Source organism: Contarinia nasturtii, unplaced genomic scaffold, assembly GCF_009176525.2.
Source record: "Contarinia nasturtii isolate CC-2019 unplaced genomic scaffold, AAFC_CNas_1.1 Cnas_scaffold_187, whole genome shotgun sequence".
NCBI classification, from domain to species: domain Eukaryota; kingdom Metazoa; phylum Arthropoda; class Insecta; order Diptera; family Cecidomyiidae; genus Contarinia; species Contarinia nasturtii.
In genome coordinates, this window is record NW_022197544.1 from 5,578,125 (window position 1) to 5,605,879 (window position 27,755).

At 32.8% G+C, this 27,755-nt stretch overlaps 1 protein-coding gene across 1 annotated transcript; it reads right to left on the reverse strand.

Annotated features, from left to right (window-relative positions):
* Positions 1 to 305: 305 nt before the first annotated feature.
* On the reverse strand, positions 306 to 24,388 carry LOC116352168 (putative uncharacterized protein DDB_G0277255). The gene is made up of 8 exons (XM_031784557.1): positions 22,393 to 24,388; positions 5,422 to 5,708; positions 4,698 to 5,301; positions 4,436 to 4,623; positions 4,214 to 4,352; positions 3,879 to 4,139; positions 3,764 to 3,813; positions 306 to 3,688 (listed from the first exon to the last, which is right to left on the reverse strand). The coding sequence occupies exons 2-8, from the start codon at positions 5,521 to 5,523 to the stop codon at positions 3,005 to 3,007; spliced, it is 2,028 nt and encodes a 675-aa protein (XP_031640417.1). The 5' UTR covers positions 5,524 to 5,708; positions 22,393 to 24,388; the 3' UTR covers positions 306 to 3,004.
* Between the last annotated feature and the right edge of the window lie 3,367 nt (positions 24,389 to 27,755).

Sequence of the window (27,755 nt, forward strand, 5' to 3'; positions counted from 1 at the left end):
GAAAACCTTTGTGAATTCCTTTATAACTTGAGTTTGTACTTCTCTATTGTAAGACTTGTACTTCTCTATTGTTATTAATTGATCAACAGAAACCAGAAAGATAAGAATTCTTATCTCAAGGCCCTATGCTCCGCTAGGAGTTAAAGGAAAAAAAAAAAATTGTAAGACAAATAGTCAAACATATACACTTTGCAAGGCAATCCATTTTTTAATTTTTTTATTCAATTCCGAAAATGCCATTGCGATGAAAACATTTAATGCAAATACAATGTAAAGTTTCGAAAGATAGAAAAACAGCAATCGTATCAGTTCATACATGTTCAATGGTTTTTATTTTTATTTTGTTTAACCACGTTTATTACAATTGTGTAAGAATAAAAATATAACAAAAAAAATTTGAGAATTAATCGAACGCGTACGTCTTTTCCATGTCCCTAATGACATGATGCATAGGGGATATTGTAGAATGTGTATGCGTTCGTTTAATATCAGCTAAACAGAATTATTAAAAAATAAAAATAGCAATATTATTTCAATAAGGTTTCTTTTATAAAATTAATTGTAATTATTATTTTCTGTGTTTTTTTTCTTTATTAAAAAAATAAGCATATTTCCATTCTTTATTTTAACAATGACCATTTTAAGCCAGCATTTAGATCATAATTCATCTTTCCCAAAATCCCCTACTTAGATCAATTTTTTCGACACAAAAAAAATTCAATAATAAATGTAATAAATAGCAGTCAAAGAAGACTACAAAAAGTATTAAAATTCATGTAAGTATTGTATATGAAAAGGTTTCTACTATTTTGCACAGTTTTCATGGTCTCCCTTTCTACATTCTATCATAATTAATTATTACGTACAATAGTCAAAATATAAACAATATTACTGTTTTAAACAAGCATCTAGTTGTTTTACAATCAACTCTTTTTCGGTCCTTCACATCCAAGAAGAAGAAGAAGAAGAAAGTATATAGATCAAATTGTGACATTCAAATCCATATTTCTTCATTTCCTCAAATTATCACTTCTGAAAGCTAGCTAGCTTTATTAAATCCACCTTAATTTCTTCCTTTCTGCAATGAGTGAGTTGGCCCATGATAAAATAACAAACAATGGAATTTTAATCAATGATTTCTTCAATAGAAAAAATGAATTAGTAAAAAAAACAGTTTTAAATGATAATTGCATTATATGTCTCTTAAAAAGAACTTTAACACAGCTAGCTAATTAACGCTTTTTTCCATTTGATATGATTTGGCTTTGATAGCCATAAAAAGCCATTTCTTTTTTACTCGTTCCATTTTCCTATCATTTTCCCCGTTCCAATATACATGGTGTTTAACAATTGTGTTTTTAATGCAAAAAAAAAAAAGAGTCAGGAACACTGTCTTATTCGAATGATATATTTATATTTAATATAAATTAGATTAAGTAAATAAATAAAATAGAAATTCCATTCCTTCATTCGTCAGTGGAATCATTCCAAAGCTTTTCCTTGTTTTCTTATAAAAAACCAACTACATACTTTCACATTTGCATTAGAAAATAATAAGCGAGTTATTTTTTATTTCTGGTCATAAACATTATCTCTATATATACTCTCTTTGTGTTTAATCTCTACTTAACTCTTATTTGATGTTTTACATCCGTGTTCACATTGATTTACTTTAATCCCTTTTAAAGAATTCTTTCTTTTATTTATCCTCATCCTAGTTTGCTTGAGTTTTTTTTCTTCATATATATATATTTGTAAACACATTTTTTCTTCGTTTTATTTTCATATGGAAATATAATTGTTACTTGATTCGTTAAAAAAATAAATACAGTATAGTTTTCTCTCTACTAAATTAACGCAATGCTACGAATGTTGTTAAATTACACAAAAATTGTTCTGATTTTAATTCTCTGTCATAGTTTTAGTTTTTTATAATTTAAATATTAAATGTGTGTCTTTGTGTGTGTGTGTTTTATACCATACGCACATGTGAGACATACCTATGAACTTAAGGCGACAAATCAAAGCGATAATTGTTTATTATTGTTGTCTCGTGCGTGATATTCTTTATTTTTCTTGTATTTTGGCATTAAATCTCGTTTAAATTTCAGTTCAAAATGATTGTTGAGTTATTCCTTAGCTTGTTTCTTCGTGTGTATTCTTCATCTTCCTCAAAAAAAATTCACTTAAATTCTTAAAATGTAAATAAGTAATCGTTTCATGTTGCTTTTATATTTTTTTCATCTAATTCATAACATAAAGAAAATACATTAAATTGCCTTCAACTCAGCACTAAATATTTCACTTTTATATTTATACCAATAATAAAATGCATCCAGTGAATCACTTGATTTATTATTAACAAAGAAATTATGGTGTGTTTCTGTCTGGTGCTAATTTTTTTTTTCTGTTTTTTTAATAACAAATAAATCTTAAAAATTATTAGCTAATATTGTTTAATACAAAAATAAAGAAAACAAAAAAAAAACGTAATAATTGGGAACATTAAATTCAAAGTGAAAAAGCACATTAATTTCCAAGGAAAATTCATCAAGCGTTCAGAAAGACATACAGAGCAATTGAATGATGCTTGCATCATTTGATGTGCATCGCTAGTGCTTTCGTTGTGCGTTCGGAGCACTTCGTGCGCTGCCGAAGATCCGAATGTATGGCGACAGCACAATCGATGCGCATCAAATGATGCAAGCATCATTCAATTGTTCGCATAAATGTATGTCTTTCTGAACGCTTGAAATTCATCAATGTTGTGTTGCTAAAAGATCAGATTTGGATAGGTTGTTTATATTCAATTGCAAAACAAAATAGTTTTTTTTTTAATCATAAGTTTTGTTCATCATCTTAATTTTACAATTTCAATTACAAATCTATGCTTCAATATAAATCTAAATTTAATAATCCGGTTAACAGCAATTGGTTGTTCGTCATTTTTTTGATAGCAAAAGAATAGATAGTATTTTAATAATAATAAAACAACTGATAATGTTTACTGAACCGCTGTGGCCGATGCAGAGTTTGTGTTTAAGATCATCATATTTTTGATCGATGCGACTTCGGATTCAAGTCGTGCAATTTGCGTTTTCAAATGGACATTCTCTTCTTTGACATTGCCTTCGTCGGTGTTACTGTTTATTTCAAGATGACACATGACCGGTGCCCGGAATGTCTTTTGCTCACCAAAACGATGATTTCGTTCATCACGATCCGAGCTATTTTCATTTACACCTAAAACACTGCCCATTGTTAAACCGCCCATAACACCAACGCTACTTAAATTAGCCGCCAAATTTCCAATTGCCGCACCAATACCATTTATCGATGATGGTATCGTAAAAGTTTTTGTCATTGAACGAATATTCAATGGTAATTGATTTGGTTCGGTGCGATCATTCAGTGGATAGCTACGTTGAATGCCCCATTCGGCCGTTCCAATTGATATACCAGAATCACGTTCATCACTCGATCCTTCACCATCCCATGGTGGTGATAGCCGAGAATTTGGCTCTTGTTTTATATTTTGCAATGCCAATAGTGCGCTGGCCGCATCTTTATCGCCCAAATGCGATTTGTGTCGTAGTTTTAACGGTAAACTATTATTTGTGTCACTTATCGGTTGATTTTCAACACTATATTGATCGTCTTCGGTTGAAGTTGAACTACCGAGCGATGTCTATAACCATAAAGAAAAAAATCAATTATTTTTTTTTTTGTCCAATTTGCTCTAAATTAAAATCGTTATACTCACATAAATACTTCGTGGTGGAGTGACACTGCCATTTTTAGCTTTATGATTACCTAAAATACAGAGTGAATATTTATAAATTTTGTCGAATTGAATTGATATGTCAAATTTAACTCACCGTTATTACTATTATTACAATTGGTTGTATCACTGTTGCGGCGCCGTGACAAATTCAACACATTTGAATCGTCATCAACAGCAGTTATGTCTGTATCACTTCCAGTGCAATTCGAATTCGATTGACTGATTTTGTTCACATCATTATTTGTTTCGAAATGTTGCAATGGATGAAGGTGTTGATGTGAAGTCATTGTATGCCGATTATGTTCGGTTTGTGCATTGGATCGAGAAATGGGAGAAAGGTGTTGATTGTATCGTGCTAAAAGAATTGAATGAAAAGAAAAACGGACGGTTACTTTTTTTATTTTTATTTTTCACTTAATTTTTACTCACCATTTACAGTAGTGTTGCCATTGCAGCCATTCATATTACTATTCGAGTTTGAGTGTTCAGCATTGTGGAAATTCGGCCGAGGAGGACCATAAATTTCAAGTCTACCATCGATTTCAATGGGTGCGCTATCACGGTATTTCTATAGAGGAGAACATTTGATTTCGATTAAAATTTCCGCATTTTTTTATTGTCAAATTTCTTCACAACATTAGATGTACTTACATAAGTATTTCGTTGTGGTGTTGTATCCATATAGCTACTATTTAAATGCGCAAAAGCAGCAGCTGCGACAACAGCGGACGTTTGAATTTGAGGTGGCTGTGCTATGATTGGAGCAACAATTGTTGGTGCGTTTGTTGGTGCAACTGAAGAAGGTGCTGGTGGCGATGATGAGTCCACTGAAGCTGGACCTGAAACATATGTTCGATTAGATATTTTCATTTATTTATTATGTTATGTAAAACACCAAGACCAAATAACATACCTGATGATGATTGCTGAATCACTGATGTTTGAATTGGTGAACTTGGTGACTGTGGATATAAATCGCTTGGTGATCCATTGTTGGTATTGAATTTTGGTCGTTTTGTAATGCTTAAAACTTGTTCAGTTGTTGGAAGTGTGGCCATAATTTGTTCAACGCTCACCAAATTCTCACCGCAAATATTATATTTATCCTTGATTGCATCCAATTGTGCTTTAAGCACATGATTCTCTTTCGTTAGTTCGACAACACGTTGCTCCAACACCATATCATTATAACGTCGTTTTTCTCGAGATCGTTTTGCTGCTTCGTTATTGCGACGTCGTCGATCCCAATAGCTGTCGTCTTTTTTATTATCCGGTATGAATTCACGTTGTTTTCGCTGTGTGAATAATTCCTTTCGTTTAAGATGGGAATTTAAATCATAGCTGCTAGAAAATTCATCTTGACTACTTGGACTCATTGGGCCACTCATGAGCATTGGACCATTTGAATGGCTTTCATGCATAAAACTTGTTGGTGATGATGATGTTGACACATTGCTCAAATGTGGATGTGTTTGATGTGATGATCGATGACCATTCTTATTACTATTATTATTTGTCTAAAATAAATTTGAATTCAGAAAAAAAAATCGATTAGAAAATCATTCCTCACATTTTTGGGCAATTTTTTTTGTTTGGTTTTCATAACTAAATATGTTTTTGTTTTATGTAAAATGTACCTTGGCAGTATTATTGCCGCTTGTGGCATTGTTAACGCATACGTTGAGCAAGCCATTTGTTCCGCTGCCCAACATGTTTTGGCCGTGACCGTTGATAGGCATTTTAAATAAATGTATATTCGACTTCTTAGCTGGATCTCACTCTCTTTCTGTATATGTGTATATTTATATATTCAATGGGAGATTCACTTTTCACGTAAATCTCACTATCATGTACATGTACGTTTAGTAACAATGGAACATTGCTTCTGTTTCATATGAACGCCTCTTTCAATACACAGTGACACCTGTTGAGAAAATGGAGAAGTGAAAAAAAATGAAATCAATAAAGCTCAATTGAAAGTGCTTGTTTTAGTATTTGATATAAAATTATCATAGAACAATAAAATTCACATCTGAACAACATTCCATACTTCCGTATTATTATTAAAATCGATTGTGATTAGAATTAGAAACAAACTTTGTGAGTTCAAAATAAACAAATGTCCCAGTTTCTTGACCTTAATGCAATGAATTCGGCTAAGCTACCGAACATCGTTTGAACGAATCACCCGATGTAATAACATTACTATTTTTCATTCAAATGTAGCCTTCGTCTGATATATTTCTGTGTTTGGTTTTGTTTGTATGAACTGCATTCATGTATTCAACGCATTCTACTTCTTCTTCTCTCTAATAGATGTGTTTGTAAGTGCAGACTGCACACTATATCGCTACGATTTACTCTTTTCATACATAAATATTTTCGTAAATATTAATCAGCTCTCTTCGTATTCTCTTTTTTTTTATCATTGCGCGGAGCGAAGCAATGGCAATCATAATTATACTACGCACCATCAAAATAGGTCATTGTTGATTAGATATTACGCTAATAAATTGTAAATTGGGTTAACTATTTATTTATAAATGGTTTTTCTATACTTTGTACCGAGTGTGTCGCATTATATTAGCATGTATGTGGCGTGGAATACCTTTTAAGATTTATAACATGATTTAGTGTGTAGGTTTTCTTTTGAAAATGTACATCAGCTGAAGCTCAACACACATATACAAATGAAGCAAAACGCATATGCGCGCACACACATTCATGGGCTCGCGCGTACAACCACAATAAATGAAATGAAAACATTTAAATTTTGTTGTGACTTTCCCGTTCATTCATACATTTCTTAATCTATCTCGTGTGTTTCATTTATTTCCATACTATAATTCTTTGGGAGTGCCTTCACAATAGGCACCGTTAAATAAATTCGATAAGATGACTTTATATCATACACCAAATGATCCATTTTGAGATCGGTTATGGTTTATGTAATCGCGTGTCTTCAATTGACGTCGCCATTCGAAAAAAAAAGCGTTTCGCGCGTCATTCATGAAGCAAATGATTTTATATTTTATATCTTGAATCTTAACTCTTGTTTTTGTGAATTTCTTCAGAACAATAATAGCTCAAAAATCATGGAGTCCCATGTGACTTAAAATTTGTACAAAAACTTATTTGAAATCTGAATAGAAAGAATTGACCAAGTTTAAAAACACACATTTGAAGCGTATATAGAAGAAAATTATGAAACCACCAATTGCGACTAGAAATAATTTTATTAAATTGAAACAAACAAACAAAAAATTATTATGGAATTGAACACATAACATGTGATAAAGATGCAACGTAATCGTGTCCCATTTATTAACACGTTTCTCCGTTTACGTTTTGGAAATAGTACACGTAAATGTATACTCACACCTATTTCACATCCGTGCACTGCACTCATCTCACTCACTAAATATTTAGATTATGTAGCATTCCGTGTGATGAAAGCAAATGGATTTATAGCCATAGCAATTGGTTGGCGGAATTAATCGATTCTAGGAATTTGTTGGTTTTTTTTATTCTGTTCGTTGCATGGTATTTTGTTATGGTTGCCATGGTTTGCATCGTTTCTTTTTTCTATCTTTTCCTAATATTATTACATTTTATTTGCAATTTCAAATATAGAGCACGTTTTAGTGGAGAAAACTGCACTCGTTTTTTGGAGCACGTGGCAAAAATGTCCGATAGCACAAATTATTTTACGTAAATGCAATTCATTGGACATACTTCGATGCCAATGCCGTAATAATCGTTTAAAGTATATATACATCCAGTGTGTAAGGAGCAATATGTCAGCCACCATTGCTTTTGCATCGTGATGACACTCTGTGTGGGTTTCATAATTTTTTTTGTTGACATAAGAACTGCATTACAGGGAATTTTCGATGATGACAAAGAATGTGTGTGTGTGTGTGTTTGTTTTTTGCAAACGACTTATATCATAAAACGCGTTACTTCTACGATGACGTTTAAATGGGATTTTGATCACATGTCCATGACGACTGTATCGGTTGCATTAGAGGAAAAGATTTAAGCAAATTCGATCGAAAACAAGAACTAGAAAGAGAGAAAAAAAAGGAATAGCAAACTGCACGTGTTCGGATTTATGCACAATGATATAATTTATCGGCATATTTTTTTCTGTTGACGTTGTTGTTCAACGAATGTATCGTTTACAACTCACATGTCACTAAACGCTATGCGATTGTTCATGAAGCAAACGTTTTTTTATTTAAAAAAAAAAAGCTTTTTTTCAACAAAACAATAACTGTTGACTGAATGAAAGAAAAAGAAAACACATCAACGCCACTGTTATTAGTCGCATAGAGTCAGTGAGCTTATTATTTCTTGACTTGTTAAAAACGTGCAACCCAAAACAGTTTTGTCACTTAATTCAGTCTTTTTGTCTGACATCAAGTTTATGTTCACGTAATCTAATTCACACACCAATCGATATACAAAAAACGATTAAAAATGAACATTCAAATGTGTGGCACAAATGTGAAATCGAGGAAATATACAATCAGCACGTGTGTATTGTATCATTGCAATCGATAGCACGATCGATTAAAAGTCCAATACTCATCAGTTTCGTTTGTAATTATGAAATAATAATTGCAAGCCCATAAATGGTTCTTTAGATAAAATCCTCTTCGTTTCATGAATACATTGATTGAGTGGGGGGAAAATGGCCTTAACGAATGAAAAAAAGACCGATAATAGTAACAAAGAGTTCGCGAAATGTACGAAATGAAAAACTACGCATTTCAACTGCACTTACTCATGGAACGACACGGAATGCAGTTTGTTCCTAGTCTGATGTTAATATGTGAGCTCGGTTAAAATGACTTCCTGGTTTTCTGTGTGTGCCTGTGTAATTTTCCGTTCGTTCCCATGTTATAGTGCACTGTTCGCATATGGCGCGTGCAATGAAGAATAAAAACAAAACAATATTTGGAAAGCACATCGTTGTCGTTTCTCTCTTTTTTTGTTTGCATTTGGCATTGACAGGACTACACATAAAGCACGATACAAAATTTTGTGCCAGAAAATATATTTCTGTATCGCTGAGATCAACTACAGGAAACGTTTAAGGATTTGCAAAAAACGCAATTTTAATTTGATACATACGATTGTGACAAATGTCACAGTTTCTTTGCAATTTATGCGGTTTTTTTCTCTCTCCATTTTTTTTTTCTCGCTAATTATTTTGATAACTGAGAGAGACACTGCGAAATCGTTTAGTTTAGTGATTGGATGAATCAACGACATCATTGCTGTTGTCGTTGTCTTTGTCTTTGATGCGTCTGTTGTTGCTGTTCATCATGATTTCAAACACACATTTTGATCAAGTGCATACCATCGCTGCAAGTAATGAGACAACGCTATATTGTTTTACACATGCCTTATCATGTCAATTTGCATCGCGACAGAATATTCATTACCAGCAACGGAGACAAGCATAGAGGAAAAACAGTAATAAACAACAGCCAGAACAAAAATGGCAGTAGTTAAACGGCGGCATGTGTTTAATATTTCCGTATGTTTTTATTTATTTATTTTTTATTCTCTCCCTCACTCGTGCGCTCTCGCGTTTTCGATATAGATGTGTTTACGCGCGCGCGAGCGCAAAACTCGTAATTGGATTTTATGAATAATTCAGATACAAATTAAATAAGGGGAAACAAAGAGCAACAATTAATATTCGTTCTATGATTATAAAAGGAGAGATCATTACATCACATACACATACTTCAATACATGTGAATATTAAAACCAATATGGCAATATATGCATATTCGTTTCGTCAGATTTGTTATTTTGCACAGTTTTAAAATAGAATATATTTACATTGTAGCATGCATGACTATTCGATTTCATTTGTTTGCAAAATCGTTAACTGAGAGAATGATTAAAGCATTTCGGAAAAGGCTCACTGGATTTTGACTTATGGATTTTCACTTTGTGAAATACACACAAACACAATGAACAAACCAAGAATTATAGAATGCAAACAAAGCCAAACAGAGTCACATATAGCAATATGAATTATGTGCTCATAAAATAAATAATAATGTTCTCTCTTCAGATCGCAATCAATTCCATTACACTTTGCGGGTGAAAAACGAGAAATCGCAATACAATGTTGATCGTGTGTTGAATGCACGCTGCACGTTTAAATGCCGATGCGTATTAAATGAAACCAAAAGCAAGTTGCCCAGTCAAGATATAGTCTCTCACTCTCTGTCTCTCATTGCGCTGCCTTTTCTTTCTTTTGGTTTAATGTACATATGTGATGCGTTCACCTCCCTTCCTCACTCACTCGCATCATCATCATCATTTCGTCTTACTCTACCTCCAACAGACACGCTTGCTTTCGATTCAGTTAAATGAGTTTATTTATAAAATTGTTTCATTTGAAGGTCTATGTCACATACCTCATATGCAATGAATTACGAACTGAAGTTGATTGCGCAAATATTTAAAAGCAACAAAAGCAGCAATACAAGACAACAACAAAGCAGAAGAAAGAGAAAAAAACTGCTGACTGTATTTCTCACATACAATCTTTATTGTCAGCATTGTTATCTTTGCATGCACCACGTAGGCTGTTCCATGCACACAGCCGTATTCCGATACAAGATTCGACAAACAAAAGACGCGAATACTGCATGTCGCAATGAACTTAACCTTTTTTTTGTGTATGCAAGCCCATCATCATTATACACAAATAAACACATATATAATATCGATGTCTCACATCGCGATCGAGCCACAGCTATTTGAATACAATGATCGGTAATAAACAGCTTGCACCTGTTTGCTATTAATTGTAAACAACTACACGACAGCATTAGATTTCTTGAGAGAAACAACAAAATTACATTCACACTTGAGAAAAATCCTCTAATAATCAACGAATCTCAATTGGTCGAGCTACCCACAAACTGAACATACAACAATTAGAATGAATTTTGCGATTATCAATTTTTTGTCGCTTTAACTGTAAACCTTTAAACCGTACCACTCAAACAGAAAAGCACACTATCATTCATTACATAAACTAACCTGAATTAATAATTATATTTTCAAATTTACATTCAAAAAATAAAATGGATCCATCAAAAACATTCGAACAAAATATTATTTGTTTTGAACACTAAAACATTGCTGAACTTAAAACAAATGACGTGTTATGTATGGTGGTAGGCCGATAATTTAGATATTTAAATATTTACAATCGTGTAAATATTCAAGCAAACGTGTTTATTGAATCAATGTAAGAGAAATTTGTTTGTTCATATTACGTTCGACAGGCAAATTGTTACTTTACGTTGACATAATCGAAGCAATCGTTCAATGATGATAATTATTTAGTTAGCGTCAATCAAAGTTTAGTGGCATTTATTCTGACTGTGTTTACTTTTCCAACTTAGCCTTGTCAATGAAAACACGATGACACACAGTGTGAGAAAATTTACAGTTTTGTTTCACCGTATGTACGTTTTATGTTAATCAAACAAAAATATTTTGCTCTTCGTATTTTAAACATCATATGATGTTATTTAAATGATTGTATTGGAGTAGTTATGACAAATAAGATGAGATTGTGTACTTCATGAGCTAAAAAATGATGATCCCATATGGTTTTTTTTCCAGAACCTTAAATTTTAAACACATTTTCTTGCAAATTAAGTATGCCAATTTTATGTGCCTTCAACTCGTTCTAGTTTTGCATGAGCACCACTAAATGTAAAATTAAAAAAAAGCAAACATAGTGTCTTTTCAATACATAAAATAAATTTACACATCAAAAAACTACATAACGACATTGCGTATAATTTGATTTTCTACATGCTTGTACACACCCGAGATATGGAGAGAGAGAGAGAAATGTGCAGAACGAATAAAAAATGAATGGATTTCGCCTGAGATCGCCCTTTGTAAAGAATGAACGTCTGGTTCTATTATTTTCTTCAAAAGTTTAGAAATGAGTATGCATAAGCGAAATGTTTCATGTGCAAGCACCAACATACAACATGATACAATGCTGTTATTCACTTTAAATGAATCAATGGAAGCGAACATTTTTTTTGTCTATTTCGAATCTTATAATTCGCAATAGTTTGGAAGGTTATGTGCCAATACAATTCCAAGAGTTAAAGAGTTAAATACACGGCAGCTCAAAATGCCGCCCAAAATAATGCTTTGAAGGTAAAAAATGGGTGTGCAGAAAAATGCATCGTCATCTCTGAATTGAAAATCACATGTTTACATTGAGTAATTATGATTAGTTTCATCAAATTAATTCCGTCGAAAAATCTGCAAAAAATAATAATACCATTAATGGACAGCCGTGGACAGCGTTTTGATTCCTCTTCTCCTCAATTTCTTCTTCGTCATTTTATTCTGAGTTCAAGAATTTGATACGCTATTTACAAATACACAATTACTCTTAAGACGAGCACGTTTTTTAATGTGAATGCGTGCTTCGCTTGGCACGTTGACACACTTATATATATAAAACTTCAAATAGGTCTTCGTATCGTATGCATGCCACACGTGCAATAATGAAACGGCCGAACGAAAGAGAGGCCAACACAATCGAGAAAATCGAGGCTTCACTTACCTCTAACGCAAATCGAAAAACCACGGGGAAAAGAGGAAGAGAATGAGAAAGAGAAAGAAATGAATCTGGCATGTATATATGATATATGCGCCGTGAGCACAATGAGTTGATACGTGTAAAATGAATGGAGATACAACTTTCATGGCATTTATCGCCTCTCTTTGCAGCCCATGCTGATAAATTAAATGAAAATGTGGTACAAACAACGCACTTTTCATTTACAACAGAAAGAAAACAGGAAAAGGAGAGAAACAAGAAAAAGTAGGTGATGTTTTAGCTTTTTTTCGTCGTTGTCGTCGTCATCGTCGTCGTTTTTGCTGTTGTTGTCGTTGTCTCCGTATGACAGAAAAGACGATATGTGACACAAATAATACCATACACAGCAGTACATATACACACTATAAGCTGACTCGAAGCATGGTGAAAGACAAAAAAAAGAGAGATAAATTGACTAAACATCCATGTCAACAACGATAAACGAATAAGCAGTTATAACTGGAATTCTATGCACTAAATCAACGTAAATGATTTTAAAAACAACACTTTTTAACGGTCTGATGCTTTGGTGAAATTCTTGAGGTTACAACGTGATTATTTATTTATTTTTTTTTCTTCGTTTTTGTTTTTCTAGAGCACAATTTGTGCTTTGAATCAATGTCGGCAACAAAGAATTGCAACGACGGCATAGTTATGTATGTGCTATTTGGAAGAATAATAAAACAATCAAAGAATTGGGTGCTTGAATAACACCAACAAGAATAACCATGTTAATGAATCAAAAATAATAATAATAAATTCACAGAATACTTGCGATGCCAATTATTATTCTGTTTTGTTTTGTGCTGATGGCATTTTCTGCTATTTGAGCACATTCTTATGAAATCATTGTTATTGTTGCATAGCGCGCAATGGGCATCTGTTTAAATTGACGTAAAATCCAAATCGGTTTTCAATTTAAAACATTTCCAGAACGGGCATTCTATTTTTATTCGAAGCTTTTGAGCATCGAAACATTGGTCAATGCACCATTTATCAATAGCAACTGTAACGCTAAAAAATGAATGTTAAAAGTTTATCACGAATATTTTGATTGACAGCATTTACATATCACATTCAACAAAAGATAATTTCTTGATACTGTAATTATTCCTTAAAAAAACATACAAAATAATTCTAAATAAAAAAAAATGTTTCTGTTATCAATGGTTATTCGCGTATCGCTTCAGTTGTGGGCGTGCATGCATATTTACTACCAAGAGATGGCGATACAATTTTGGAATTTCATGCGTATGAAAATAGCTTTGAGGATTTATGAGATCATTGATCGAAGCCGCGATGTGTTGGTTCACCTCTTGATGTCTTTTTCACAATGTTGTCGATTCAAAAGAAGCTTCGAAAACAGCATTCGACAAATTGAACTTATATCACATAAACATAAAAAAAAAGAAGACGACAAACATTGAAGTGCTATCAAATTATCCACCTTTAATACATATACACACACACACCGTCTACTATTGTCATTTATATCTACGATTCAGCATTGTTTGTACGGTCTTTTTTGGAATAATTTAGACTGTCTACAATAATAATATTGCTATAAAGTTTGCACGCTATATTCACTATATATGTTCCACGCGCACAAAAGACTAGTTTTTTTTTCGGTCATGTTGTCGATTTCTTAAAATACATAAAATAAGTAAAACGGTGATTAGGATAAATGTATGTATAGAGAGCATACCAGAGGCATGTGATGAAGCTTTGCAAACGGGGATACGAATGCAAAAGTAAGCGCATAAAACCTCTATGGGAATGTCGGGATAGGCGACGGGCCAGAGCAACGGTGCTGTGGGACGCAAGAGAACGAGAGGATTTCAATGCGTAGATATGTGTATCTGTATATATATTTATGGAGATTCAGTACATTGGCGTTTGGTTGAAATGAGTCAACCGAATGGTCTACATAAAAACGTACTATATTTTTTATACAATGAGCATATATTTTGGTGTATAAACGCGTGGAATGAACTCTGTTTCTTTCTCTCTGTCTTTCATTCGGTCGCACATCATACGATGTGTCGCTGTCGCCTTTTTTACATTGGCCGTATGGCATGAAGCGCACGCGGTTAACACTGACATTCACATTCACATTGATTCGCACAAACACATGTGAATGGTCTGTCTAGCCTTGGTTAAGTTCAGTGAACCAAAATGCAAGAGCCAATTCAATTAAATATACGAGGATTTCGGCTTTTTTTTATATATATAGATATAAATTTTCATCGTTGTTTTCGTTTTTGTACTTTGTATTTTGCGTCGTCTTTCCCTTCTGACTCTGCTACCGTTTTGCCATTTGCTAAGACGGTTTTAGGTATCCAAAATGGCATTATTGTTGTTGCAAAATCTTACTTGCGATTTCTTGTCGGGTTTCGGTTGTGTCGTCTTCTATCCCTCTCCTTCATTTTTTATATTCTCGCTTTTGTACACAAACACACACACTTGAAGCACGGAGGGTTTTTTGTATGCATTTTGTTGCTGTTGTTCTTATTTTTTTTTTCTTTAAACTGTTCTTTTTTCTTCTATTTCAATTTATTATTATTTTGTTTTCTTTTATTCGATCATTTTCATTTTGACGTCTGGAACGGGTCGAAAGAAGACGGCTATAGAAATTTGTATTGGTATGCATTTATTCCTTGGCCGCATTTTGCACCATATAATGATGTATTATATATGGTAGATGGAGAATTGAAAATAAGCGACCAAAGGAAACAACAACATTGAAAAATGAAAACAACAAACAACACAGAGCACACATCATCGTGTTTCTCCTTTAAAATAGTTTTATTCTTTACCGTCAAAACATTACATGACCGAACGGCGAACTCTATGTGCGAAATAGACATCATACAACGTATATACACAACACACATATGCATATGAAACGCACATTGAAATGTCTGCATATTTAAGATTTGTTCATGTTTTCTCTTCTTCTTCTTTTTCGTTGTAGTTTTGTTGCTTATTGTAAATTGGACATGCAAAATTGTTCCAAGCTTTTTGCTCTTATTTACGTCGAAATGTGAATTGTATTTTGTGAATAATTCCTTACGTTTTCATAATGATTTTAATTACATCAGAATCATACTAAGAACATCAGGCGCAAAAGTATATCCTGCGGTCAAACGTATTTTTATTTTTATTTTTATGTTTCACGTAACAATGATAATAATTAGTTATGTAATAATGTAGAAGCAACTAACCAGACGAATGTGTCAATTAAAATTCGTTTAGGTCAGTCGAAAAAAACTGAATAAATAACATAAGTCGCGACATCAATAAATAAAGCAATAGTAGTGATTGAAAGACAAAAGCCATATATGTTTATATTATATACGTGGATGAAATGATTCACGAGGCCCATTCGATTGGGAATGCTCATCGTGCGCCGCACACACGCACACACTCCGTGCCCGATGGACATATACTTTATGCACACACATTCTTTTATCCAAATGAAATTATTCGTTGGATTGAATGATTCTCATTTAAAGATTATTGTGTACAATTGTGCTATTGGATGAATTTCACAACAAAACACAGCAAATAGAACAAATCAATTAACAGCTTTTTTGTTGTTGTCGTTGCGTTTTTTGTTTATTTCTCTTCTTTTCAATATTACGTATCGTTAATGGTCATTGTCATTAAAGGTGTCAACGAACCACAAATACTGGTTCGAGTTCGTTCGTTTTCAAAAAAATTAATTCGTTTTCGTTTTCGATTCGTTCAGTTTTTAACTAGTTCGTTCGGATTAGTTCGTTCAAAAGAAAATTGAGTCCGTTTTCAGTTCGTTCGTTTTGCGTTCGAAGTTCTGGGTTCGGATTCGGGTTCGTTCGGGAAATATATTTGTTAAGCAAAAATGATGACATGTTGTTCAAAAAAGTTTTGAAAAAACCAAATAAACATTTCACTTGCTGTCAAATAAATATTTTTTTTCTGAATAAATAATTTCATTATTATTTGATTTCACATTTTCATGGAAAAAATATTCATTTACATATTTCTTCATATATGAGCAATTTTGAATTTAAAAACTGAGTAATTAAAATTTTCGTTTTTGATATTTAAGCGATTTAAGTAACTCTTTTGTTTTTATTAGCACTATTTAAATTCATTCAAATCAATAAGTAACAAAAATTCGATTTCAAAGTAAATTCTTCAAATAGCAAAGAATAGTGAAAATGTTTGTTGTTGATATTTTTATAATGTGAAACTTATTTACTTTCAATCAATGGAGTATTTGAGTTCGTTTTCGTTTTCGGTTCGTTTGATTTTTAATTGGTTCGTTCGAATTCGTTCGTTTTCGAAATTCTTGGGTTCGTTTTCGGGTTCGTTCGTCAACTAAACGAACGAACTCGAAAACGAACCGAACACGAACGTTCATTGACACCTTTAATTGTCATCTCATCACCAATTCACACCATATCATTGAATGTGTAATTATTTGTAATATTCCATTCCTTTTCATATTTATAGACGGATGATATGATTTTTATGTTAATTATCAGGAATTGCATTGAAATTATAAGCTAATTATCAATACTATTGAGTGACATTATTGAACTGCATTTCACATCTCTCTTAAGGGAAGTTACATAAAACAAAATGTGATACACACTTTATACGTGAAATTATGGTAAAATATGTCTGCAAAAGGAATGAATGAGTCACACGTGATATTAAAATCGTGATTGAGCACTAATGCCATAAAAATGTGTGAATAGCTAACAAATATGACTAACATAGAGCCATAAAATTAAATCACGTTTTTTTCGGGAATCTTGGAGATGATTTCAACTGGGAGTGAGAACGAAAGAGAACAGAAAAAGAGAGATAGAATGAAATTCCATTTTGATTTTACCCAGTCACAATTAAACACTGTAAAACTATATCTATTTTGTAATAATGTCTCTTATCTCATGAGATACTATTGTATTTCATTGAATTTCAGTGTGGTCGATAAGGGAAATATAGGCCGAACAAAAATGTGATGAAAATGTTGAATTTAAAAAAAATGTGTGACTTGTGGATTATAGAGGCACGACAACGTAATAAATACTTCTCACATGTCCGATTCATCAAGTGACAACCGTATTCGTTAGAATATTACGCAATATTCTGGATCTGTCTAATATTCAATTTTTGTTGTAAATGCTGACAAGCGATTATTGAACAATCGTCCGCCACCGCCACCGCCACCGCTACCGCACACATCAACCGCTTTATGCTATCTCGTCGCAATTTATATCTCTTGTTGCTAACTATCTCCATTTTCAAATTGCATTTTTTTATGCACACTCAATTATTCAAGAAATTCGATCAATTCAATTTAGTTTGCGTTCAATCATTCTAAATACATTGTGCAAATGCAAAAGATTTAATAATAAAAAAAAATCAACGAGAATTATATTCACCGAGACAAATATTATAATAAATGGTAACGTTTAAATTGATCAATGTTGATATGTATGGGAAAAATGTCTGTGTGCGCCCCCCTCACTTTAGTTGAATGCACAATCAGACAGTGCGCACACAAATAGAACATAATTCATTTAATTCGAATGTTTATGCGGAAAACGCTGTCGTTTGATCCAGTTGCGAAACAAGTTAGTTTAATCAACTATGAAGCAACGTACTGCAATAACATAACAAGATTGTGATACATTATAATGTGTATACATTTGTGTTTCAAAGTTTAAAATAAACGCAGGAAAAAAACTCCACACTCACAATCTGTAAGCAACTGAACGAAAAAAAAGGAAACAAACAATACGAGAAAACGAAAGAAAAAAAAAACAAATCTGAGCATTAAAAAAAGTGCCTGTTACATACCGATCTCAAATGAAATTCATCCGCATACATGGAATTAAGTATTGTCTAGACTCTGGACTACCTTCAATGTGAGCGCGAGCGCTTTATTTTATTTTTTTTTTTTTTTTTCATCGCGTATAAATGAAATCAATACATACACATCTATGCATATATCTTATTGCTGATACGTATACAATTAAATAAATAATAACTGTTGCTCCAGCGCATGTATGAAAAATATGCGAATCAATTTGACTATCGTAATTTATGATGCAACACGAAAAAAGTACACAAACCATTAGCAATTCAAACAAACCTATTGAGTGGTCATTTGAAGTGCATTCCATGTCATAAAAACACAAATGACACTATTTGATTGGATTGAGAATATTAAGGTTCATCGTCACATTCGTCAAATCGTTGGTAATCATTTTGTTAAGTCATTGCATACACAGTGTCTGGTCAATTATTTGCAACACAACCAAGTGTCACCGAAATGATATGATTACGTAATGTTTTGCCAACTCTGCCCTTCTAATTGGACGGCTTCATTCTAATATGATTCATCAACAATTTGTTATTATCAAAACATGATGATATGGCCATTTGAATGGATCGCAAATACCCGCACAACTAGTAGCACACTGTATTTGGCGTTCCATTGCATTTGAAATGTACACAAAATGTAGCTAAAATTGATGTATGTATTGTAATCAAGAACTTTAGCACATACAAATACACATGCATACAGTTATCCCAATAAATAGGAATTGAATTATTATCGAAGTGGATCCAATTTAACAAAGTAAGATAGATACTTTTTGTTGTTGTTGCATTCACGCAAATTTTCAGTTGGTTACAGTTTATTGCATAGATTCGAGCGAACATATGAAGGTTATGGGTAAACGTTTTTTTTTTTTTTTTTTTTCATTTTAAAATTGTGATGCGACCATTTTAATCGACATTACAAAGCCATCTCGCTTACTCCGTATGACTCCTTTGAAAGCATAAACAATTCGTACACAACTCGGCGTATAATTTATTTAAATTTCGTTTTACAATTTGCTTGATTCGACAAATTGAAGTTACGTGGCCGAATACATACGTGCATTCAAAAAATCAATCCAAATGAATTCTGTTGGCCATTGTCGAATTATCAAGCCAAAACGTTCCGTTTGTTTGTTTTCGATTTCATTGAAGCCAAAGCTGTAAACACACATCGAAAAACATGCTCAAGTATGGTCATCGTACATTGGTATGTGCAAACGCATCAAATGCATTGAGAGAAGAAGAGCGAAAAAAGCGTTATACATGCAATTTACTGCAATTTTCAAAAAGTGTGTTTCTGTGTTGCGAACTACGAATGGTCGACTGCACACTCAAATATGGTCAGTACAAAGTAAGTATAGTTGTTGTCAGCTTCATTGGCTTTATTGCTATGTTGCATTTGTGCATGCGACGGAGAATTTATGACGAAGAAAAAAGTAGTGGGAAAAACAACATACACAAATGAACAAACGAACAAAACATACATGTCGTGCTTCAAGTTCAAGTATATTGGGGCTTGCACGCTCTCTTCATTGATCACCAATGCATTATGATTTTGCGCAATTTTTTTCGGTTTGTTTTTCTACTTATATCTTTTTTGTGTTTTACTTTTGCTATTTGAGAGTTTGTTTGTGTGCGATGAGTAAATTATCATTAATGCACCATTTAATATGATTGGTATTGCTTTTCGATTCGTTATGCATCTGTCGTTTTGGAAAGCTTTCTTTATGTATTTTATTCTTCTTCTTCTTCTTCTCGTTATTATTACCGCACCAACTTAAGTATAATTGCCATTTTACATGCAATTAAGATGAATATGCAAAGCAAAAAGAAAAAAAAATGAAATCCATTTCATATTGGAATGCTTTTCAATAGAAATTTCGTTAGGCTTTAAAATATTTAAAAAAAATTGTAATCTCTCAAATGAGCGTCATTAAATGAGATCACTAAACATACACGCGACAATGCCATTAAAAAAATTAAAAGCGTTGTCACCAATTTATTGAATTTTCATTGAAAAGCCCACTAAAATTTCCTGAATTATGTACGCTTGCCAATCGGTGTGACAATGTGTATTTGTTCATCCGTGCTGTGCCGGAAGAGGAACAAATGTGCAATATGAAGTATCCAAGGTAACGAAATGCATATACACACACAAACAACAAAAACAGTAATAAAAAAAATGAATTTTGAAAATTCATCACGAAACGAGCTTAAAATATATGAAAGTTCTCATCAATCCTAAATAGCTCTGAGGCGTCACAATCATTTTTACTAGGATTTCTGCCATAATCAAATGTAAACGCATTTCCATTTTAATTATCTCTTATATCCTTTTTGGATTATTCATATATGATCAATTAATAATTATTATTTCATTCTACGAAACCATCAAAAATGTGTTATTCTCAAACTCTTCCTCAATACCATAAATTTGTGTGTTTGTTTCTTTTTTTCTTAGGAAAAATAATTTTTCAATTTATTACTGTTTTTTTTTTTTTCTTTTACAATACGCACACTTTGATCAGTTGAGTCATCACTTTAAATACATTTTGATAAATTATATATGTACATATGCAATCCGCATGTGCTACGACATATTTGTGCAACTTCTAAGCTGGGTCAGTTTAATTGTAACCAGTTGGTTATCCGATTTAGATGTCTTTGTGTCTTGGCATGTGGCTGTTTATATTGACAACAACGACGACAACGACAGAGCGGCAATGCCAATAACAACGATGGCAATGGGAGTATATATCAGAGAGGAAAAGGAAAGAAGCAAAAAAAAAACCGATAGAAATAAGAATCGCGGCAGATTTGAACGAATAACGATGAGAAGAAGTGCAACAAAGCGCACACCCGAGAAACCTCGATTACATCAACACGCGCTCTGATTCTATTTTTACAGAGTGAATTTAATGAACGAAAAAACGAGGCTATTGCACACTACTTACTCAATTACACATATATTGGATTCCGTGTCTTTCTTATTTACTTAAATTTCAATTGCTATTTGAGCGACATTTTCAGACAATATGCAGATGTACAGTTACACATAGTTGTGCCATACAATCTAATCGAAACCAAGACATTGACGAAAATGAAGCAATAACGAAACGCCATACACTCTCTCATGCGTGTTCAATGTAATATTTTATTTTATAGTTTTCTTTTGTTTTGATTTTATTTCGCCGCTTTTTGTTTCTCGTTTAAATCAATAATGACAGCAAAAAACTTATAAAAAACGGAGAGAAATTGTACGAGCAAATTCCATGGCTATTTCTATTCAATGATTATTAGTAGGGATGAATACAATCGATAACTCAATACCATACTCACTTCTATTCTCAATACCGAATGAAATATTATAAAATGTGGTGTGCTCGCGATAACACATATCACTGGTATTGTGTAAATGAAATATTTAGTGAAGAACATTATGTGAAACGCATTGCATTGCTCAATGGCTCTCAATATTCAATTAAATTGTGTAATTTGTTCGAATAAATGGCGAGAGAAGAAGTTCATGTTACACTGATTGACAGTGTAATGAAAAACATAATACGACATTTCAACGTGACTCATTGTTTTGAAATGAAAATCAACCATTAAAATGGCGCACAATAAAATTAAAAGACGAAATGCACGTGTCGTCAACTATCCGAAATGTCATTGTCTCTTTCTCTCACTCACACATCGTCGTTGATGTTTTTTAAAATACAATTCTAACCACATATCATCGTGTTAGAACCAAAGCAAAAGAAAATAAAATTAACCAAGAAAAAACAACAACATAATAATGATATTAATAATTCAAAAAAAAAAAAAAAAACCAGGGATATAACCTGCTCCCATGTCGCATCCCAGTTTCACAATGTATTGCGAAATACTATCGGGTAAACAAATTGAATTCTATTACGCAATACGATAATATTGCTTCGTCAATATATTATCACTCAAATAAGTAAATAACGTAAATAAAACCAACACCAAAGCAACAAAAAAGTGGAACGAGTATGCGACAAAGAACATTCAGAGAGCGAAAAATACTTACAAATTATGTGCCGTGTATGTGTTGTTGTTATTGTAGCGGTTGAGAATCGTTCTCCTTTTTTTCGTCGTCGTCTTCAAAATTCAAAATGTTTCTCTTGATTGAGAGAATGCGATGCTTGATGTATTCGGATGCAAGGGTAATGCAGTGCTCTCTTTCTTCGATGTGTCTTTTATTCACCAAAACAATAAAATCATAACACATATAGCGATCCGACCAAAAAAAAATGATGATCACTAACAAAACAATCCAATAAAAATGATGTTCATAACACAATCGAATCCTTGTCCGTTTCAAATTCGTTTCTTTCTTCTATAAAATTGTTCACGCAATTATTTGTCACTTTATGTGTAAATATCCTTTGTCTACGCATTTAAAAATTGTTCAATGTTCATATATGAAGGAAGAATAGTATTATGTCCTTGTTATATACAAATTAAGCACACATAAAAAATTAATAACTGGAAAATTTCGGTTGTGTAAAGTCCGAAAATGCGGTTTATCTGCCTGCTGCGCTTTCGTTCTAGAACGTGTGATGATGAAATAGGAACAGACCGAACGGGAAGAGTAATAGGCAACAACAAGAATGATTCATGAAATTTTACGTGTGCGTCGCACTTCTATATCACACATACAGTCAAAAGTAAAAAAAAGCACGGCTGTCAATGTTTCATGAACTGATTCACGATGTTTGTATTCCGGCGTGGATGAATTTTATTTGTTTCAGTCTCTCTCTTTTTTTACTTCGTTGCTTGTTGGGCACACCGTTTTTTTGTGCAAATCGTTTTATGCACCACTTAAACAATTGACTTTCACTTATCGGCTATCGTTAGCATGTGCACCGCTAGTTTTGTTTTGGGCAATTTATCTCGAGCTTAAGGTCAACAAAAATTATATTCGATTTAAAAAAAAAACGGAATTGTCATAGCAAGATTAAATCTTATAAACTGTAAACAGAACGCCGAACTAGAAATCACTAACGAAATTCCGCACTTTGATTGTTCGTCAACTGTTTTTATATTCTCTCTTCTTGATGTTGTAATGTCTCTTTTTTGATTGTGTTGCTCTGCTTTCAAACGCAATTTCTAAGATCGTTGAATATGGTCAAATTAAAATTGACAGTCCATTTGTGTAAAATCTTTTTTCGAATGATAACTGAATTGCGTTTCGAACGATCGCAGCTGAATGGGGTAGGTAAATGCGTTTCGCTACTTTCTTCGTTTGATCGATTCATTCATCAATGTGTTCGTATTGTTTACACTTGAAATTCGTATGTCATCATCGTTTTGTTGCCGAAATCGGTTGTTTTCATTAACTCCTTGTTTCTTGTTTGGCATATACTCCCGAATGAATTTTTGCAATGTGCTTAGTTCGTTTCGTTTCTTTAATATGTTTTGATCGCGCACTCGTACTACTTTTTATTTAATTTATTTCAAACGCAGACAATAGCAAAAGTCCCGCTTTTTATTATTTCTCCGAAATATTGCGTAATCGGTTGATAAAATGATATTAAGAATATTTTTTGTTCGTTCTGGTTATTGTTTTTTTTTCTTGCATTCGCTGTTGATCGCACTTACATTTATTTGTCTGAATTTTTATTCATCATCTTCTTAATTTTATCTCACAATTTATCGATATATTTATTCATCGATACGTAATTCTCAAATATAATTGTAAAAAATTCAAGCTTTGATGTTAACCAATTTGGATGTACTTTTCAATATTGGCCACTGTAAACAAAGTCACAAATAGTGATGAAATATTCTATTTTTTCAGGAAAACTTTTTTTTTTAATTTTAATTTTTATTTTATTGATCACGTTAATTTCTTAGTGAATTGTTTAAATGTTCATGTTTTTTTTTTTAATCAAATGGAAATGACGGTTGATTTTGTTTAGAATAGCACTGGTGTATTCGAAATTTAAAAAAGAAATGTTTAGAAAAGTGTTTCAGCGACAGAAAACACATCCGTTCATGCTCAACGTTAAACACAAACTGTTTTCACCGATTTTGTGTGTACAGATGAATTGATATGAAGTAGAAAAATGTTCCATACACACGAACAACAGCAGCCGTCTAGCGAATTCAGTGATTATATACACAATACGCAGACGAATGCGAGAGACCAACGGCAACGAACAGCAGCTCATGTCATACAGCTCACAATACGTATATACGTTCAGTTGGCGAACGCGCAATTGAGCCGCACGGCTGTTTTTGTTGCTGTTGTGATCGTTGTTGTTGTCGTCGCGACACCAAGAATCAAGTTGACATGAATCTTTAGAGCAACGGTGCTCCACTTTTTCAGTTCACACTTTTCATCGGTTTTAAAATTGGTCAATGAATGAGACTCTAATATTAAGTCGAATAATAATATTGTCGCCGAGATTAAATTGATGTTTTAACCGCAAATTTTAAATGAAAAAATTGTGTTCACGAAGAAATAAATCATAAAAATGGCAAAAAATGCAACTGATTTTTATGTTGTTGTTCATTTTCCAGTAAGCCCGATGTTGTATCAATCGAATGCGATAGTCAAAATGATATCAACAGAAATGTTTGATTGGAAAATCAGTAGGCAAATTAAAGTTAAAACAGAAATGAAGAAGAAAAACATACACCGCAATAACAACAACGGCCGATAAACAAACAGAAGTGTAACGTTCACATATACTCGTAGTCATATACGAGTGTCTACGTTACGTTTTCGTTCGACTGATACACACACGAAATTTTCATTCATACCGTGTATTATTCAATGTGCTGGCCCGTTGCTGCAACGTCTTGTAGAATTTACGTGAAACGCTTTCAGCTTATGCCGTTCGTTTTGGCGTGTGTGCACAACCGGAGGAAGTGTGTATAACATAATTTTTGCCAGTAGATTTTATTTGATTTCATTTCTTTCTCTATCCGTTTCTTTTTTTCTCTCTCTCTCTCTTCTTCACTTCTTTCACTTTGGTTCAATTTTTCTCTCCATTTCTTCGTCAGTTACTTGTTTTTTTCTTCTTTTTCTTGTTTTTTTCGTCTTCTTCTGAATGTGTTTTCTCTTTTGTGATTGTTTTTTGAGTGTTCTCTTTCTGGTCGTATGATCAAAGATGTGTTTCAAGGAGCGCATTGCTGGAACATTTAAATTCTTCGCGCGTTTTGTTCATTCCATTCAGATGTGAATATGTGCTTTTACGGGTTATTTTTCACTTGGATATATTCTTATTATCACCACTGATATGACAGTGCCTTAATCATTTGATTTTTAAGATTCTACAGTTGGATTTTGTTATGATTTCATTTCACAAATAAACAAGCAAACAAGCAAACTAAAAAAGAAATTTTACATCCAATTCGAATTTCGAAATGACATTGATTACAATGTTGGTATGTGCGTATATTAAGCAAGTAAAATCATTGCTTTCTATATAATAATAATGGATTAATTCAAATGTCGATCAATTGAAATTGTTTACGTATCGCACATGAAACGAATATCGTATAATCGCGTATGTCGATTTCGAAGAATTTTGTCGAAGAGTCGAACATGCAAATAAAACCGTTGAATCAACTCTAGATAAAGAAGATACAATACGAAAATGAAATACATACATGCAATCGATGATTTGTGCTATAGCCGTGTTGCATTGTGTGTTATATTCAGTCAATTTGCACGAAATGATTTACAGCTCCTCCAGTGTTACATATATACTAAATATATTTATAAATTTCAATGTACGAGAGAGAAAAAAAGGAATGCGCATAACACTCATCCGACCATTGCATGTATTATGCATATATAACGTTTAGCTGTGCCATGTGATCATCAGCAGTGAGTTTCGATTATTCCAATGTGTATAAAATGCGCGCACAGCACATTGAACCGGCTGACTGGATGATCTCATCCTTAAATAATTTTTTCTCGGCCAACGATTCCACTTTATTCTTATTTTTCCTCTTTTATTCTCACCACCCTAAATTGCAATGAGCAAAGAATCAAATGACGGCGATAATAATCAGAACAGCGTAAAAATGTATTTAATGGTGTTGATTTTTTATTGTTTTCGATTGTCGAACCAGACGTGTATATTATGTGCACAAAAATTAAATCATCGGAATATTCCGAATTGGTGTTGTTGTCGTTTGGGTTCTCATTTTTTTTTCTTTATCGGTATGATGTATTTCAATTCTAACGAAATATCATTTGATGGAACACAAAATCAAGCAATGCGTGCAGCAAATTGTCGATCCAATAGTGGTTCGGTTATTAGACAATACAATTTAATGTCTCGTGACAGTCAGTGGTGAGGGAACATTTTTATTTTGCATTGATCCAGCGCAACAGAAACAAAATTAAAAAAAAAATAAAATGTCAGAAAGTTGTCGGTCCCAAATTCCTAGAATTGACGATTTAAGTGAACTAAAATAAATGTTCGACTCGCAAACGTTTTTTTTTTATTCAGTCATATATGGGCATTGTTTTTGTTTTTCTGCATCGATTTAATATTTACACGAGTTTGCATGAACACAATCGTTTATACAGGTACAGAAAAGGCGACGAATCACTTCATTTTCATCCAAACACACGTGTTTGATGCAGCGAAACTTATTGAATAATTTAATTACCATAATGTCATTTTTTTAGCTTACTGACAGCACTACAGCTCTACAGCACATGGACCACTTCGTTTTTTTCTTTCATTCCAACGAAATCGGTTATTTAATTTCGAACGATTAACGTCAGAACCGCAAATTAATTATTTTAATGAAAAAATAAACAGCAACGAGATTCGTACAAAAAAATAATCAAAATAAAATAATTTCAACGATGAAGACATGATATCGATACACAAATTTATTGATATATTCTCAATTTAGAACACAACGATTATGATGCATGACTCTTGTGAAAATGATAACAAAATACACATAATTCGTATGACGTCTTCAATAACTGAATTTTATGTGTCGCTCTCATTTTATGGTATTACCCCATTTCCAGAAATTTCCTCGTGAAAAATCTGATTTCAGAAATGTAATGTCATGCGATGGAAATTGGGTTTTCCACAACTTATTATCTCGTGACAATGGACATTTTCGTTACTCAATATCTCACATCACTTTCGACTGAAGATGCATTTGATGTTTGGCATTGTTTCGCTCTCGTATTATAAATGCATACCGTGTGTTTTTGTTCGGCAAATGCCTGACCGTCTTACCGTCGTTTTTATTATCTAAATCGAGAAATCTTGTAAGTATGTTCATTCCGCTTATTTTCTAATCGTTTTGCCGTTGTTGTTATGTGTGTGTGTTTTGTTGTGTTTTTTTTTCACCTCATTTCTGTTTTCTTCACGATGCCCGCGTGAAATCAGTTTGGCAAAG

Bases quoted from the DNA above. Each gene is read 5' to 3' on its own strand.
- LOC116352168 (XM_031784557.1), bottom strand. From the start codon at position 5,523: ATGCCTATCAACGGTCACGGCCAAAACATGTTGGGCAGCGGAACAAAT. The intron at 4,353-4,435 runs GTAAGTACATCT...TCTCCTCTATAG, and splicing joins CACCACAACGAAATACTTAT to AAATACCGTGATAGCGCACC. The intron at 3,689-3,763 runs GTGAGTATAACG...TTATGGTTATAG, and splicing joins CTCCACCACGAAGTATTTAT to ACATCGCTCGGTAGTTCAAC.